This window comes from Lagenorhynchus albirostris, chromosome 17 (genome assembly GCF_949774975.1).
Source record: "Lagenorhynchus albirostris chromosome 17, mLagAlb1.1, whole genome shotgun sequence".
NCBI lineage: Eukaryota > Metazoa > Chordata > Mammalia > Artiodactyla > Delphinidae > Lagenorhynchus > Lagenorhynchus albirostris.
The window spans coordinates 4,498,218-4,517,341 of record NC_083111.1 but is presented as its reverse complement, the minus strand read 5'-3'; the positions used below and the strand labels follow the sequence as shown (position 1 = coordinate 4,517,341).

General features: G+C 45.3%; 1 protein-coding gene across 3 annotated transcripts in view; it reads right to left on the bottom strand.

The window, feature by feature from the left end:
* Positions 1–19,124, bottom strand: part of LYN (LYN proto-oncogene, Src family tyrosine kinase) — a 111,514-nt gene that overhangs the window by 40,909 nt on the left and 51,481 nt on the right. For 2 of the 3 annotated variants that reach the window (XM_060128435.1, XM_060128436.1), the window contains exons 2-8: positions 15,455–15,591; positions 12,178–12,223; positions 11,239–11,344; positions 9,370–9,468; positions 9,146–9,249; positions 7,683–7,832; positions 6,254–6,406 (exon numbers count right to left, since the gene is read on the bottom strand). In XM_060128435.1, coding sequence (XP_059984418.1) covers positions 6,254–6,406; positions 7,683–7,832; positions 9,146–9,249; positions 9,370–9,468; positions 11,239–11,344; positions 12,178–12,223; positions 15,455–15,586 — 790 coding nt within the window. In that variant the 5' untranslated portion in view covers positions 15,587–15,591. The remainder of the gene's footprint in view (positions 1–6,253; positions 6,407–7,682; positions 7,833–9,145; positions 9,250–9,369; positions 9,469–11,238; positions 11,345–12,177; positions 12,224–15,454; positions 15,592–19,124) is intronic. The other variant, XM_060128437.1, reaches the window with a different exon arrangement.

The following is a 19,124-nucleotide window of genomic DNA, read 5'->3' as shown; positions in this document are numbered from 1 at the left end:
TGATTAGGACATTTTTCTGGCCCCAAAAGAAACCCTGTACCCATTAACAATCACGTCTCCATCCTCCCATCCCCCCACCTGAGGCAACCACTCATCTACTTTGTCTCTACAGATCTGCCTGTTCCAGACATGTCACATAAATAGAATCACATGATACTTGGTCCTCTGTATCTGGTTTCTTTCCTTTATCATCATGTTTTCAAGGGTCGTCCATGTTGTAACATGTATCAGGACTTTATTTCTTTTTATTGCCAAATAATATTCCATTGCATGGATACACCACGTTTTGTTTATCCATTCATCAGCTGATGGACATTTGGGGTGTTTACACTCTTTGGCTATTATGAATAATGCCCTTATTTATGAACATTTGTGTAAAAGTGTGTGAACAGATGTTTTCATTTCTGTATTATTTCTGACAACTGCATGTGACTCTACAGTTATCTCAAAAAGTTTAATTTAAAAAAAAACAAACAGGGCTTCCCTGGTGGCGCAGTGGCTGAGAGTCCGCCTGCCGATGCAGGGGACACGAGTTCGTGCCCCGGTCCGGGAAGATCCCACATGCCGCGGAGCGGCTGGGCCCGTGAGCCATGGCCGCTGAGCCTGCGCGTCCGGAGCCTGTGCTCCGCAACGGGAGACGCCACAACAGTGAGAGGCCCGCGTACCGCAAAAAAAAAAAAAACAAAAAAAAGCAAGAAACAGCTTGTGTTGAGGGGGGAATCCTGGGTAATTTCTCGTCTCTATTTCATAGCCTTTGCTCTAATTTATCATACTATCTTCATAATAAAATTAAGTATTTAATAATTACAACAGTTCTTAAATGCTGTCAACTGTATTAAATGCTTACCTGCATCATCTCATTCAATTTTTATACCATCCCTACAGGCTAGGTTCTATTATAACCCCATTTCAAGTGAGCCTCTGCTATCTCTCCCTTTTCAAACATTATTAGCAAATCAAACGAACAACCTAATTTTAAAAATGGGCAAAGAACCTGAACAGACATTTTTCCAAAGAAGATATATATACACATCACCAATAAACACATGAAGAGATATTCAGCATTACCAATCATTAGGGAAATGCAAATCAAAACCACAATGAGACACCACCTCACATCCACTAGGCTGGCTACTAACAAACGAACAAACAAACAAAAAATCCACCAGAAAATGAGAAGTGCTGGGGAAGATGTGGCGATGTTGGTGGGAGTGTAAACTGATGCAGTCACCAAGGAAAACAGTATGGAGGTTCCTCAAAAAATAAACATAGAACTACCGTATTATGCGGCAATTCCACTCCTGGGTGTGTACCCCGCCAAAAGTGGCAGCAAGGTCTGAGAGAGATATTTTTGCACCATGTTCATGGCGGCATTATTCACAACAGCCAAAACAGTGTCCATCAGTGGATGAACGGGCAACCGAAATCCATTGTTTATGGATTACTATATGGTCATCTACATTACCGTATAATTAATACTCAATGGAATATTGTTCGGCCTTAAAAAATGGAAGGAAATTCTTACATACACCTACAGTAGGGATGAACCCGGAGGACGTTATGCTGAATGAAATAAGCACACACACACACACACACACACACACACACACACACAGACAAATAACTGTATGATTTCACTTATTCGGGGTCCCTAGAGTAGTCACGCTGTTAGAAAGTAGAGTGGTGGGGTTACCTGGGGCTGGGAGGAGGCGGCAAGGAGAGTTGTGTTCAACGATGTTAGAGCCCCAGTTCTGCAACATGAAAGTTCTGAAGATTGGTTTTACAGTGTGAATGTCCATACCAGTCCTGAGCTATACACTTAAAAATGGCTACGGTGGTAAATTTTAACACACACACACACACACATGATCAACAAACCTATCCAAATGCTGAATTTTCCCAAGATTTTTAGCCTCTTTCAAACAGTCTAAATAAAAAGCAGCACTCTGGAGAGACCAATTATATCTTTTCCATGGTCCCATTCTCCTCTCCTCTAAACCTCAGTTTCTCCCAGGCAACCACCTGGGTACACGTTAAATAAAACTCCTCTAAAATTAGCATCGACATTGAGCACGTGGAAGCCCATGAATGGGAGAGGGTGGGTGGGCAGGGGGATTTCGCTCATCTGGAATTGGAAGCAAAGAGGTTTTCTCCATCCCAGAAAGCACCAGTGGCTTGAGCTCCAGGTGACAGTTTCAGCACAGCCTCGAGCCGCTGAACAGAACCGGGCTGAGAGCAGGTCTTCTCAGGCGTGGGCCCTCCCTGCTGCCTTGCTGTGAGGGCCTGTGAGCTCACACCCTCAGCGTCTTTGGACTGTACGAGCTGGGCTGGCATGTGGCACTGGGGGGCACCCCCACGGTGGAGCTGGTAAAGAGCTTACCATTCCACTTGCTAGTAGCCCTTGGGAAAATTTTAAGAAAACACAAGAAGGCTATCGCAATCTCTTCCCCCTGAAGCTGGTAACTGCTCAGACCAGCCGATCTGATCTCTCTGGTGCACACAGCATGCGGTTCAATGCCTTTATACCACTTCACAGCTGAACGCAAGGAGGGTGGAACAGACCTCCACACGACCACTCCGTACGCAGGGCTACTGTTTCAGAGCCGACGAGGACACCCCAGCAAGCTCCCCCTACTTTATCCTCAAGACAGATATGCAGTTCCTTCACCACCAAATCTCCATAGGAAGGTCTAACTGGATTATTTATAGTTTGAACTCATAATTAAAACTGGGGGAAAATCCACTGAAATATAGCTTCTAGTGACTATAGTCAAACATGGTAAGATGAAAATAATAATAAAAATAGAGCACACATAGAGCCAGACTCTACAGGAAACACTTCAGGTACCTAATCTCCTTCTTCCTTGCAGCAACTGATGAGATAGTTGTTTGCTCATTTTCCTGATGAGGAAACTGAGTCCAGGGAGGTCCAGCTAACTTGTAGGTAGCTTAGCAAGCGAGCGAGTCCAAGGCTCTGGGAGGCCGCAGCAGTTGGCTTCTTCCTCGCCTTGAGTGACTCTGGGTGAGCTGCTTCCCTGCTTCTCATGGCCCTCGTTCATCGATGATGACGGTGACTCCTCCCTTCCAGCCCTACTGCTGCGAGTATGTGAGCCAGTGGATGAAAATGCACTTGGAATGTGTAGCTGGGACATTCTTTTCTCCCCCCCTCCCCCTGGACACTCATCTCCTCCCCAGTCACGTGCAGAGGGGAAGGATGGACTTGGAGACCTAGAGGGCAGTGAAATGTAATAATGAATGTGTATTTTCCTGCCAATAAGCTCACTGAAGACACAAGTCTGGAAAGGGGAGGCGAGGGACGGAAGGCAGAGTCCCTGGTTCCTGGCCTGAGCTGGAGGTTGGAGTCGCCGCGTTTAGGGGAGGGTGGTCAGAGGACAGACGCCTGCAGCTTTCAGAGAAGTTACGGCCTCTAAGAGGGATGAGAATCCAAATGAGCGAGTCATGCTGAAAGCATCTGGGGAAAGCGCTTTTGGATATTTACACAATTTGAAAGACTCTCCCTACAGATGATTCATTAGTTACAACAGGGAATTAAAACGTCACAGTCATAATGGAGAAATCTGGTGGTCCTCCTTAAAATGAAACAGAACATTGGCCATGATGGAACCAACCCTCATTCTGCGCCGCAATGGACGTAGGAAGACACGGCATCGCTTAACACTTAGATGCTATTCGTGCCCAAGGGCGTAACCTGGACCAAATCACAGGAAAAATCAGAAAATCCAAGCGAGGGGCAATTCTTCAAAGTGACTGACCTGTCATGAACGATGGAGGTGGGCTGGGGGACCGTTCCAGATTCAAGGAGACTCCAGACAGGTCAACTAAATGCAGACACACGATCCCGACAGCCATGAGGACACCACTGGGACAATGGGGGGAAGTCGGATGTAGACGCTACACTAGACAGTGTGGACCAACGTGGAGCTTCCCAAACGTGACCACTGTGCAGTGGGAGTTGATGGCCTTCTTAGGAGACACCTGTGTAAGTACTTAGGGGTGAAAGTCATCACCTCTGCAACTTACCCTCATGTGGCTCCACAATAACAATAAGATACGTACGTGTGTGTGTGTGTGTGTGTGTGTGTGTGTGTGTGTAGAGAATACAGCAAAATATTAAGTGGTGAATCTAGGTGAAGAATATACAGTGTTTATTATACCTGCCCCTATTCTGTGGATTTGGAAAAAATATATTAAGAAGTAACTGCAAATACCTCGGGGGAAAAGTTGCAATTTAAAAAAAAAAAAAAAGAGCAGATACCAATTTGACAGTTCCTTCAAAAGTTAAACATAGAATTACCACGTGACCCAGCAATTCCACTCCTAGGAGGATGTATATAACCAAGAGAAATGAAAACATTCGTCCACACAGTAATTTGCACACGAATGTTCAAAGAAGCATTATGCATAATAGCCCAAAGATGGAAACAACCCAAATGTTCATCAACGGATAAATAGATAAGCTGTGGTACATCCATACAATGGAATATTGTTCAACCATAAAAGACAAAAGAAATTCTGACACAGGCTACAACGTGAGTGAACCTTGAGGACACCATGCTGAGTGAGATAAGCCAGACACAAAAAGACAAACATCTGTATGATTCCACTTACATGAGGTCCCTAGGGTATCACAGCCATAGAGAAAGGAAGCAGAAGGGTGGGTGTCCAGGGGCCGGGGTCGGGGGGGAAGGGGAGTGTCTAGTGTTTCCTTCTGGAGTCATGGAAGTATTTTGGTACTCGATAGAGGCGGTGGCTGCATAGCCATGTGAAGGCAGTAAATGTCACTGAGTTGTCCACTTTAAAATGATTGATCTTATGTTACATGAATTTTACTTCAATTAAAAAAAGAAGGTGGACAGAGCAAGGGGGGGCAGGAGGTGACGATCTGGGCCGCAGAGGGTGGGCAAAGACACACCTAGAGCAAGATCACGCCCCCAGACCTGCGGGCCCGACCGGAAACAGAGTGCCAGGTACACACGCAGACCCCGGTGAGCAAGGTGAGGTTGTGTACTCATAATCTACCTGAATTCCATTATCATGTTCCCAAAGACTTACGGCGCAGGAAGAATGCAGAGGCATATTTAAACGATACTTTGGCTAAAGCAGTGACAACAGGAGAAAATGGGCAAAGCTGTGATCCCAGGGGCTGAGATTTTGGAGGGAAACCTCTCCCTCGCAGACCGGCTGGGCTGGGGCTGGATGGGTTTTAAAAGCTGTCTGTCCCTTCTCTTTAGAAATCATGTTTGCTCTCACTCACACAAAGCTGGCGTGGAAACCAGGATGCAGTAAAAGAATCGTTTTAAAAACTTCTTGTTACGAAAGAACAAGGAATTCACAGTCATTATAAAAGCTTTAGAAAAGACAGGTGGGCAAAAAGTATCTGCTGGAGAAAGCCACTGTTATCATTTTGGTGCTTTTCTTGCCAGCCTGAGAAGGCAGTACTTAACAGTAAGGAACGATTCTCTAACGATGGAATTTTGAGTATCTTTAGAAAGTTTCTTGGTGAGAAACTGCAATACCTGTGAGGCTTCCTATTAAGCCCACTAGTAAGGATGGTCCTAACCCAAGTGTACCCTTCCCTGAGATGCAAGCACATTCCTGTACTTAACGTGTGTGCAGAGAATCTGGTGGTGAGAGAATCACGGAAGAGTAGACAGAACCACCAGGATAAATGCCCACTGCCCGCTTCCTTATAAACATTCATCCTTGGGACTTCCCTGGTGGTGCAGTGGTTAAAGGTCCGCCTGCCAATGCAGGGGACACGGGTTCGAGCCCTGGACCGGGAAGATCCCACATGCCGTGGAGCAACTAAGCCCGTGCGCCACAACTACTGAGTCCGTGCACCACAACTACTGAAGCCTGCATGCCTAGAGCCCGTGCTCCACAACAAGAGAAGCCATCACAATGAGAAGCCCACGCACCACAACGAAGAGGAGCCCCCGCTCGCCGTAACTAGAGAAAGCCCGCGCACAGCAACGAAGACCCAACGCAGCCAAAAATAGATAAATAAATAAATTTATGAAAAAAACAATTCATCCTGACAGAGAACTACTAAGTCACGAGGAAGAGGAAGAGTCTAATCACGTAGGTTGCGTAGGCTAGTTCTTGGCACAGGTGGACAGAGGAAAACAAAAGCAGCGATGCTTCTGAGAAAACTGATAGAAATCGGCCAGAGCCCTTATTTCTCCTGCTGTTGCCCCCAGGAAGGACTCTGGCTCCAGAGCCGCACACTCACCCATCCAGACTTCCCCGAACTGCCCGGCGCCGAGCTTCTTCACCAGCTTAATGGATTCCCGGGGGATCTCCCAGGCATCTTTGTCCCACGGCTTCTGTGGTTTGGGACTAATGCATGCCTTCTCCAATCTTCTGCACAAGCCATCTGACTGCTCTAATTTGAAAGAGAAAATAAACGTGGAAAAAGTCATCCCTTGTATTTTACCAGTATCTATAGGGGAGTTTGGACTATGAGTCTTATCATTTTCAACTTGCCAAGGTCTACGGACCTAAAATGCTTATAGGGTTATCTTCTGCGTAATCATGACTTTTGAAATTCTTAAATGAAAGACAATTTAAGACACACTTGATTTTATTCATTAGTAATGCTAACCTATAAAAATAAAAACAACAAAATGAACAGATAAACAAAGGCTGACATGTTGTCACACTTAATAGAATATAATTTTAATTACAGAGCCCATGTAAGCTCTCCAGGGCACAATGGCGGGAACTTGGTCACGTCACCATGGGGGCCCAGCACCAGAACAAGCCCTCAACACGTGCCAGATGGATAAATGGACGGGGGTAACAGAGAGGGAAGGGGGACTCCACAAAATCTGGGGCACTTGCTCTCTCCATATTTTGGGACCCAAGCAAATTTTACGTGTAATCCCTTGGAGCAGGTTGAAGAAATAAGCAGTAACAAGAGTTACCCACTACAACTGGCCTCAAACACACAGTCGTGGGTTCAGCTTAGCCAGGCTGTAGAGCAGATTGGCGACAGAGGACCACGGACAGGCCACTTCTAAATATTTTGGTGTTATTGTTATTTCTGTTTTCTTTTACCAAGAGTAATACATACTCGTGGTATGTACTTTACACACACATAGACATGTATACACTAGGACACAGTTCTACAAATTTGCATTCCTATTCCAGATATTTAAAGATGCGTTGTAAAAATATGTACTATGCGAAAATAATATCCATTTTTCTCTTTGCAATTCTGGAACGTTAACTGTTAAACAGCACAAACTAGGTGGGAAGGACTAGGATAATTATTCACAAAGATCAAATCTGACTTTGATGTATACTTATAGATTAATTTAGAAGCAGTTATTGAATATCATCCTCCAACTTTACCCAAAAGAAATATGATACATAAAACATTTTATTCAACATAGTATTGGAAGTCCTAGCCACAGCAATCAGACAAGAAAAAGAAATAAAATGACTCCAAATTGAAAAGGAAGTAAAACTGTCACTGTTTGCAGATGACATGATAGTATACATAGAAAATCCTAAAGATGCGACTAGAAAACTACTAGAGTTCATCAATGAACTCAATTAAGTTTCAGGATACAAAAAAATTTAATATAAATGTTTGACACCATATATTTATCATAATAGATGTATCTTTTCTTGTCTGACCTTGCATTTTCACTTACTTTGGTAATGCTTAATCATGTCACTGATACAAGGAAAAGTGATTCGTGGGGAGATGTAATAACCCCCATTGTCCAGGCTTCTGATTTTGTAGTGCTTAATAACGTCACCATGCACAGGGTCATAATCTCTGACAGACAGAGAGTAACTTCCTGTGGGGGAAGAAGTACAAGCAAAGGTTACACTTACATTTTGTAAGTAAGATTGGCATTATGGGGGAGGGGAGGATTGGGAGTTTGGGATTAGCAGATGCAAACTAGTATGTATAGGATGGATAAACAACAAGGTCCTACTGTAGAGCACAGGGAACTATATTCCATATCCTGTGATAAACCATAATGGAAAAGAATATGAGAAAGAATATATATATGTATAATGGAATCACTTTGCTGTATAGCAGAAATTAACATAACATTGTAAATCAACTATACTTCAATAAAATATTTTTAAAAGGTTGGTATTATACACACCGTGGACACATTTTGCCATAAAAATATGCAAAATATAAATTGCGCATGTATATAGTGCATAATTTTAAAGTCTTATAAAAAGTCTACTTGACAAACAAAGCTAGTGTTCTGTTTGCTGTGAAGCTTACCAACACACTTTTTCTTCTTTGTGATGGGTTTTTTTAAAAATTATTTTGCTGAATTGAAAAGTTATTTTGATTTTCTTTCTCTTAAAATTTCAAGTTTTATACTAAATAATAATTTAAGAGGCTCAGTAAACATAAAGCATGGTAAAAAAATAACCATAATTATGTCTGCTTTTATGTTACTTTTAGTAGCAAAACTAATAATTTGAGCTTGTTATTTGTTATCAAACTATAAAACTTTCACTACCAGAACATAGTACAGGCATATCGCAGAGATATTGTGGGCTCAGTTCCAAACCACCTCAAGAAAGCAAATACCCCAATAAAGTAAATCACACAAACGTTTTGGTTTCCCAGTGCATTAAAGACGTTATGTTTACACTGTACTGTAGTCTATTAAGTGTTCAATAGCATAAGTTAAAAAAAACAACATATATACTTTAATTAAAAAAACACTTTATTGCTAAAAATTGCTAACCATCATCTGATCCTTCAGTGAGTCATAACAGTAACATCAAAGATCACTGATCACAGATCACTCATAACAAATATAATAATAAAGAAAAAGCGTGAAATACTGCAAGAATTACCAAAATGTGACCTAGAGACACATTTGCTCATGAAGTGAGCAAATTCTCTTGGAAAAATGACACCAATAGACTTGGTCGATGCAGGGTTACCACAAACCTTCAGTTTGCAAAAAACTGCAGTATTTGCAAAGCGCAATACAGTGAAGCCAATAAAACGAGGTCTGCCAGTAATTGACTTTTTTCCCAAAAATATTCTTTGTTTTTTTTCAGGATTCTAGAAACGTTTCTAAGAATGATTTCCTAAACAGTGTTTTATAAGAGGCCTTATGTCACTTCCTACCTTTTAATGTTTCACTTTCTCTGATAAGAAAAGCTCCAGCGCTGTTCCCTGGTGCCAGAAGCTGCCTTTCTGCATCTTTCCTCGTTATATCCTTGAAGAACCACCTGAAAAGACATATTAACATTTCATGGGTGTTTTAATCCCGGGAAGGAAAAAGACGAAAATAAACAAGAAACCCAGAGCCACAAACAGAACTGTCCCAGACGACATGGGAAAGGACTCACTCTTCCGTTTCCAAGGTGTTGACTTTGGCTACATAGTTGCTGGGGATGAAGCCTTCTCTCTTTGTCGAAAGGGATTTAGCTTTCCACCATTCTCCATGCCTGGAATAGAAACACACATCCAAAAGGGTTTGTTTTCAATGACTCAAGAACTACAAGAGCAATTGTCTTAATGTGTCTGTCTTGCAGGGTGAGGGAGGGTGGGGAAGACCCCTGGAAACCCAGAATCCAGGGACAAAGTTCATACTTCTTGCTAAAACATAAATACGTTTAGTGATGGAAGCGAAAGAAAACAGTCTCACGACTGAAGTGCGGGTCGCTGTGCTCAGAGCTGCCAAACGGGGGTTGGTGAAAATGGTTCCCATCTTGCAGAAACAAAAAGTTCACATCTAAGAAACGCTTTAGGGTCCTTACAGAAATGGGAATCAAGGGAATAAAGGGCCATAGTTCCTATGACATAAACTCCTTTGTTAAAACATCTCATTTCCATAGACACAAGCCACGGGAAAAAGAAATAGAAAACCATAAAATAATCCCAAGCAGCTACAGGCCTCGCCACCACACTCTCATCTTCTGTGAGAGGCGTGGAGCTGGGGAAGGGGCTGGGGAGGGAGGAATGGACGGGTCCCTGTGAGAGCCTCAACTATGTTCCCCATCAGATTCCCACACCCAGACGGGACCCTCGTCTACAAGACGTGAAGGACAATTACAGCTGCCACTAGGCTGCGGTCCACTACATGCCTGTGCCGTGTTTATATATATGTACACACATAACCTTCACATCAACCCCATGACAGAGGTATTGCTGTTCCCGGTTCATAAGCGAAGACACTAAGGTGTAGAGCTGAAGTGACTCGTCAAGGTCACACAGCTATCAGGTGGCAGGGCCAGGATCTGGCTCAAGTTCACACTCAGCCAGGAACTGACAGCTGCTCTCAGCCACTCAACACCATAAACTTAATCAGGGTCTCCCTCCTCCTCCTCCTGCAACCAACCAAGGGTGCCCCAGTTGGCAGGCCAAGGTGACACCATAGGAAAGATTACTAGGATTCTTGGAGTCCATTATTCCCAGCACAGTGCTGAGCCCTGGGGTCTGAGCAGGGCCACAGGTGTGTGAGTCAGCCTGGAGGGGTCAAGCATCTTCACAGAAACGCTAAATGCTGAGTGGGGACCCTCCCGGGACGACCACTGCTTCAGCACCACGCCCTGAAGAGTCACACCCGGTTGGACCCACACACCCAGTCTTAATGTGAGTAAAATAACGAAATAAAAATGGTAAGGGGCTTCCCTGTTGGTGCAGTGGTTGAGAATCCGCCTGCCCATGCAGGGGACACGGGTTCGAGCCCTGGTCCGGGAAGATCCCACATGCCGTGGAGCAACTAAGCCCGTGCGCCACAAGTACTGAGCCCGCGCTCTAGAGCCCGCGAGCCACAACTACTGAAGCCCACGCGCCTAGAGCCCGTGCTCCGCAACAAGAGAAGCCACCGCAATAAGTAGCCTGCGCACCGCAACAAAGAGTAGCCCCCGCTCACCGCAACTAGAGAAAGCCTGCACGCAGCAACGAAGACCCAACATAGCCAAATAAGTAAATAAATAAGTAAAAATTTTTTAGAAATGGAATTAAAATAACATGCAAACCCCACATAGACCCAAACCTCTAAAGACAGCACTGATGGATAAGGAAAGAAAGGGAAAACCCTTGGGAAGTGCTCACAGCAAAGCCTAAGAGGAAAATCTCTCTAGCCCTGCTCCTTCGGGCAGCAAGGAGGCTGGGGGCCCCATGTCCACCCCAGAGGGGTGTCTGCTGCATTGTGCTGCTGGCGGCCAAGCCAGGGCAGCAGGCGGGGGTGGGGGATGCCTGGGCGCACTTACTCCTCCAGGACTTTCATCTTCTCTCCTTTCTTGAAGGACAAGTCATCTGGGTGGATGCCGTCATAGGGGTACAACGCGACCACGATGTCTCCTTGCTCCTCTGGATCTGAAAATGAAGAATGCAGGCGAAGACCTCTGAGAATCCACAGCAGAAATGTTGTAACAAATCCACGTGTCATGGGGCACAAAGGATGCAGTGAGGCACTGAGAGACGGGCAGCTGGAACAAAGACCTGCTTCCTTCCTAGTGGGGCTCGGGGCCCACACGGTCCCTGGTCGGTCATATACTGCGCACACCGGTACAGTGTTTGTTATCTCAAATCACATAGACCTACGACCACAATAACTTCAACTCTAGGTTTACGAAATGATACACCCATGCTCATAGCAGAGTTATTCACAAAAGCTAAAGGGAGGAAACAATCCAAACACACTGTGATGAATGGATAAACAAAATGTGGTCTATACATACAACAGAATATTATTCAGCCTTAAAAAGGAGGAAAATTCTGACGGATGCCACAACATGGATGAACCTTGAAGACATGACGCTAAGTGACAAAAGCCAGCCACTAAAGGACAAATACTGCTTGATTCCACTTAGGCGAGATTCCTGGAGTCGTCAAACTCATAGAGACAGAATGCAGAATGGTGACTCCCAGAAACTGGGAGGAGGAGGGATGGGAGTTCCATGTTTGATGGGCACAGAGTTTCAGTTTGGGATGAAGGAAAGTTCTGGAAATGGATGGAGGTGACGGTTGCACAACAGTGTGAAGGTACTTAGTGCTACTGAACTGAACACTTTGATGGTTAAGATGATAAATTCTAGGCTATGTATATTTTTTCACAATAAAAAAAAAAATCAACAGAAACACCCAGGACAACTACTTTACAGAGGCTCTAACAGTAAAGAAACGTCCAAGATGCCGTGAAAACATACCTTTATTTTGAAACCTCTGTCCTGGTAAAAGCTGAGAGTCTGCAACCTACGAGAGAATATTTGTTAGAAAAATACATTTTTATGTTTAGCTTTTGACACTTACATTCGTGTTGAATGTTGCATCATTTTCTAACAGAAGCGAATGGGGTCTAGATTTGTTAATTCATTAAGCCAGAAAGGAGTACCGACGAGCAGTGCTGTGGAGCTGCGTCCTGACCTCCGCAGCCCAGGGAACGGCTTTTCCTTCTCCAGCGGCCACGGGCCTGGCGGCAGGAAATGACCAGGGCTCTGGCCAGTGGCTGCGAGCTGCTGACCCAATCAGCACCCTCCCTCTGATTTGGTACCAGACCCCTAATATTATTGGGGGAGGCAACGTGCCCAGCTAAATGGTGATGCTTTCTGATTCGCTAGCATTCTATGCAGATGCGGAAGGAGTTTATCTGCAAGCAGGTCGTGTGGGGCTTTGGGCCTGATTCTCGTATCCCCTGGCCCTCTTCTTTCTGCCTAGAAGAAGGTGACGAACGGGGGTCTCAGCAATATGGAAACCAGTCACCAGAGACAGCAGGGAAAAAGATAGAGAGGGGCCCTGGGGGTCACCTGGGGCCCTGGTGACCTTGTGGAACTGCCACCGGCCCAGGACTGCAGATCTTCACAACTCCCAGACTTGTCTTAAAAACTGCAGTCAGGGCTCGGTCTCTAGCAGCTGAGAACAAGTGCTAACAGATCCAGGCTTCCTGTGGCCGACCCTGATTCTGTTATGGGGACAGATGGCATCCCTGTTATTGTAGTTGAGAGATGAATTATCAGGAAGGGTCTGGTGGCACAAAGCCCACCTCAATCACCTTTTAAATCAAATCCCTTTTTCCCTCAGTGACCGTGGGGAGGATGTGTAAAGATCTCTTGAGCCTCTTTTAGAGAAGGTACCGTCGGAGGCTTACACCCACAAATCATGTTTCTCCTTGATTAAAGTGATCTGGTGGAATGCGGACCGAAACAGTTTGTACTGGAACTTAAATTTCTGATGAAAGTCAGCCCATAATATCTCCGAGGGTGGGGGGCATTACGTTCTTCTGGTATCAGAAAATCTTGGGTCCATATTATCCTTCAATGTTGATTTCAAGAAGCTTTACACTGATTTTTAAACTCATTTAGATGTGCAAAATTAGGATGCATGATCAACTTTAAATGAGTTATTAGAGGAAACAAGATGAGAAACGGATTAAATCATTTTGAAAGCAGCAAGCGATTTTCAAATATCAAAGAGTCCTTAATTGACAAATGTTTTAACACACTTTTTATAAGACAAAAACACGTGTATGGAGCTCATCTATCATCACTCTTTTTCTTTAAAATGTCTTTTCCTTGGAGTGCTGTTGAAGTTGCATCAGTTCAGCCTTGATGTCACACCACACCGCCTGCAATCAGTCCAGGGGTGGATTTTGGGCACGTCTGGCCGGAGCTGAGTGTTATCTATGGAATAAGGCCAACTGCCTGGTTCATAAACAAGGGCATCTGTAACCACAGAAGGCACAAGGAAGCGCTCCCGGTGTGTGGGACGGAACCGAGAGGCTTCAAACATGTTTACTACTTCTGCTTTCTAACTTAACTTTTAACCTCCTTTACTCTTAAGAAGAGGGAAAACGGTGCACAAGTTTGTACTGTTTTCCTTTGTTTTTCTGAATACAGGACATCTTCTTTCATCACGTAAGAAAAATGGGGGTTTTAAAGCATGTAAAATCTATAGCACATGATACCAGAAAAAGCCAGATCCTTTTTATGAGAACTTTGAAGTCTATAATAAGAAAACTATTTGTGAGTCCAATTCCTGTATCATTTCACTTTCTATTAGTCATATTTCCATAGAAGAGTTCCACATCTATACCTATTTATGCGATGTTTTTAAATATTACATTTATATATTTATGATCACTAAATTATTAAAGTTATCAATAATCTTATACCTTTTGAGTTTCCATATATAAAATTACAGTGTTAATGTATCTGTCTAGAAATATCAAGTATGGTAATTAATAGCATAATGTATTCACTCTTCATCGCCACTTCTTTTTTTTTTGTTCGGTACGCGGGCCTCTCACTGCTGTGGCCTCTCCCGCTGCGGAGCACAGGCTCCGGACGCGCAGGCTCAGCGGCCATGGCTCACGGGCCCAGCCGCTCCGCGGCATGTGGGATCTTCCCGGACCGGGGCACGAACCCGTGTCCCCTGCATCGGCAGGCGGACTCTCAACCACTGCGCCACCAGGGAAGCCCTCCACTTCTTTTTAAGAAGGCTAACAGTGACTGATCAATTTCAATGGTGACGTGTGACTTTGGCACACATCAACCTGCAGTATAATGGGGAATGAGGGGGAGAGGGCTGGCAGAGAGGGCGTGACAACAATAACATACTTGTGGAATGCCAAGGCATTCAGAAACATGTCAGATTAGAGAAACTATGAAAACTCTTAATGAAGGCATTTGGGCTAACATGGAATAAGCTACCTCCAGCTTAAATGCTGAGGAATTCCATAAAAACCAGGCAATGGGAGATATACATACATACGTATAGTGAGTGAATAGATGGAGAGGATATAAAATCTGAAATAAAGTGCATTTAAGGTTGTAATTATCCAAAACTCTGTTCCTCTCTCCCTGAAATGCGGCTTTCGTCCTTCATTTGCCAAGCATTTCTCAGATGCATCAAACAGCACATCACTCATATAAAAATGTCGGTACAGACATCTGTGTGAGGTTAGAAGGCAGAATTAGTTGTGCGTTTTTTAAAAAAACAGTCTTTTAATCCTTTGTAATAAGTCATGACAACTTCAGTGTTTGTACTATTTTGAATTAATTAAAGAACAACGAGATGGGATAAAGTATGATACACCAAAGGGCCTGTTTTGGCTTCTGACTTGAATCCAGCATTTCCTTCTAGTCTCACTACCTATCCTAAGTCACACCAGCTCAGATACATATCTTTATATATAAAGAGTGGGTCTTCACACCAGGGATAGGAAAGGTGATTATCTCCACACATAAGAAGGTGACCAAAGGCCCCTTTATTGTACATTAAATGGCCCGGTTATCCTGAAAATATTTATAAGCTCTTTAAAGGATTAAGTTACAAAGCATATCAAAAACTATTGGAGGCCCAAGTAATTGACATGATTTCTTTTTTTTTTTTTTTTTTTGCATGCACGTGGTACAGATTTGGTGCTTAAATTACGCAGCCATGCTTTGATCCTGCTGTGGGAATGCTCCCCTGAGACTATCTACTTACTGGCCTTTGCTGTTTATTGGACGTTGGATCTCTCACATAAATAGTTCGGTCAGTATTACGTACTGGTTGAGTCTTCAAATCTATTCCATCGTCTTTCAGATTGTCTTTCCTTTTTGATTTTATACATCCCATAGTTCCTGTTGGAATACAAAAGCCATGGCATTGTTTTACCATTCCAGAACTGGCTTCAAGACACCCAAATCTCTCCATTAACGAAGAGTTAAAAAAATAACGCTTTTATTCTTCATTGCGGATGGTTTAACAAACTCAAAGGTGGATACTGTTCACAAACTGGCTGCTTGTTCATACATTTGTTCATTCATTCATTCAAAAACTATTTATTGAGCATCAGTTTTATGTCAGCAAGATATAATTCCTGCCCTAAAGACACTCATATTCTTGCGGCAAAGATGGGTGAATTAAAATTACAATACAATGTGGCAAGTCAATGACAGAGGCTGCACAGGACATAGGAAAAGACATTGCGCTCAGGCAAGAGGAAAAGGATGTGGGCAGGGAAGTGTCATGAAGGAAATGCTCTGTGAGTCAAAATGGGAGTGATGTCAGCCAGGTGGCAAAGTCAGTAAAGGGATTCCAGGAAAAAGGAACTTCACATGCAAAGTATTGGCCCTGAGATAACAAGGTCCCTTCAGGGAACTAGTTCAAGCTGACCCCTTAAGGGAACTAGTTGAAGTTGAGCCCTTCAGGGAACTAGTTCAAGCTGACCCCTTAAGGGAACTAGTTCAGGTTGAGCCCTTCAGGGAGCTAGTTCAAGCTGACCCCTTCAGGGAATTAGTTCAAGCTGACCCCTTAAGGGAACTAGTTCAGGTTGAGCCCTTCAGGGAACTAGTTCAAGCTGACCCCTTCAGGGAACAAGGAGGGAAGTCCGGGAGTTGGGCTGGAGAGGGAGGCAAAGCTGAAGACAAATGTCGCGTGCAAGGTGAAGTGAGGGGACCTGGGGCTTCGGAGGCAAGCGTGAGTAAGAGGCAGAGGGCATAGAATCTGGCTCTAACCAAAAGCGGCTTGGGGCCTGGGGCAATGGAGGTGGCCTTCACCGAGACTGGAAATCATAGAGGAGGCACAGGTACAGAGAAAAGATGCTTGCAGGAACACCCAAACCATCACATCCTGTACGCCTCTCGGTGAGACTAGTGAGCCTGGAAACCAGGAAAGATGTCCGAGCCAGAGGCACAAAAGGGTATCATCAGCAAGTCTAAGGCTTCAGGGAAGAATTCCGACAGGGGCGGGGCGGGGGGGGGGGAGGCTTGTGCGGGCAACCAGACAGGCGGAGCCACCCCTCTAAATGCTACACTCTTATTCGTCTATTCAGTTAACACTAGGATGTGTAGAGCGCCACCCAAAGCATCCAAAGATGATTTTAAACTGAAATCGGATATGAATATTGCCGTACAGTACAGCCTCATGGTCAAATTTATACATTGAAAACAAAACAAAATCTGTTATGAGCTCCATTAGAAGGTCTTAGAGGGCAGCGTTCCCAAACATGAAGGCACACCAGAATCGTCTAGGCTCCCAGAACAGATTCCCTGGACACAGTCCAGGAAGTTCTCCTGGGCCCGGGGAGGGGGGCGAGGGGCGGGTGCTCCCCAGTGATCTGTGCCATTCTGAAACACTACCAAGGCGGACCCCTGCCTAGAACTTTAGAGGACGATAGACGGATGGTTCCGCGTGGGGAAGGCGGGCGGTGGGAATTCGGAATACCTCCTGTTGTACAGAGAAACCTCAGGGGCTCTTCTCTGAACTGTCATCCTCTCTGCATTGTCGCCCTAGCTCATCCTGCGTTTGGTCCTGCAGGCTTCCAGGAGGTCTGCGACCTTCACCTTGTTTATCATTTCATTGGTTGACGTAGGAAGCCTCTAAGGACAGTCACACCCCTTTCTGAAACTAGCGAGCTGTAGTTCCCAAAATAAAGGGGAAGCAAGTACTCCTCTGACTCAAAATAGGACAGTTTTTTGTTTTTTTTTTCATTTGCTAAAGCTTCTGAAATGGAGATGGGTTTTCTAGTGGATCTGTAAATAAACTGGGGAGTTCTTTTCGGACCAGTCCCACCCTCATCCTCCAAAGAAGCTGTGTTTAAATCATCCGCATTAAAACGGTGATGCCTGAAAGAGGGAACTCGGTAGCGGAAAAGGCCACCCCGATTGCGCCCCGAGCTGCGAGAGGAGGAGTCCGGCGGATCCCCGGGACGCACGCGCGCCCGGCCCGGGCAGCCCGGCTTTCCCCGCGCCCACTTTTCCACTCTCTTTTTTCCAGATCTGGACCCAAATGTTACCTCCCCAACAGGTCTTCCCAGCCACCCTACTGAAAAGGTCACCCCTCTGCCCACTCCTCACGCTTTACTGCCATGTACCTGCTCAGAGCAGGTGCTCCGAGGGTTCACGGAAGGAATGGAGGGACCAACAAGCACTCGGGGCTTCCAGCATGCTCATCCCAACCGCTCCTGCTCAAGGTGGGCGAGGAAAAGGAAAGGAGGCGCCCCCGCCCTGGCCGTTGTGTTTTTATTAGAGACAGAGGGACAGAGACCTCTAGCACTAACTTCTAGTTTATAGGAAACACAGAGGTTAGAGGAACAAAACGATCAGACAAATCCACGATGTGCCAGAAGCTGGGCGCCTCAAAAAGGACAGGGGGGGCTTCCCTGGTGGCGCGGTGGTTGGGAGGCCGCCTGCCGGTGCAGGGGACGCGGGTTCGTGCCCCGGGCCGGGAGGAACCCACGTGCCGCGGAGCGGCTGGGCCCGTGAGCCATGGCCGCTGAGCCTGCGCATCCGGAGCCTGTGCTCCGCAACGGGAGAGGCCACAACAGTGAGAGGCCCGCGTACCGCAGGGAGGAGAAGGGGCGGAGCTCTATCTTGAATGAGCTTTGAATGAATGGGGGTGAGGGGGGAGGACACGTGGCTGGATCCTTGGGGAAACCTGAATACGTGTGAACGTGATCGTGGGCAACTGCGCGCTTTAAAGGCGTGATGACGGTACTGCGGTCACGCAGGAGAAGGTCCACATCAGAGGAGATGCGCGCAAGGCGGGTAGGGATGCAAGCTCAGGGTATCTGCAACTTTCAACACTTCCGCCAAAATGAAAAAGAGAAAGGGGGTCAGGGGAACAAGAGGAGGGTACAGATGTGGCAAAACAGTAAAAAAAAAAAAAAATTAGTGAATCTAGGTGAGGGTATTCTTTCTTTTCTGTAGATTCGAAATTTTCGAACTAAAAAGTCGGATAAGGGAGAAAATAGGAGGATGGTACGAACAACTTTATGAAAAAAATTTTTTTTCCAAAATATTAGGAACCCCTGTAGTGTGTATGTGTGCGCGCACGCGTCTGCGTGTGAAGGCAGGAGATGAGATTAGAAAAGCGCTTTGTGGGTCTTCGTTACAGCGCGCAGAGCGAGGAATCGGTGACCCAGACCTCTGAAGGGGTGATGGCGATTGTCCGAGGGCCCGCTCCGTGGGAAGAAAGACGGAGAATGAAGATAAAAAGCAGGTGGATGTGTGAGGAGGTGATATAATCTGCAGATTATCGTTTATTTACGCTTATGTCATGATTTCCCCTCCCCCATCACATGGATAATTGAGAACCAAAAGTACGTACTGGAGAGGAAGACCCTAACCCACTAGCACTGAGCTTTGAGTTTGGGTCCCTGCAATTCAAACAC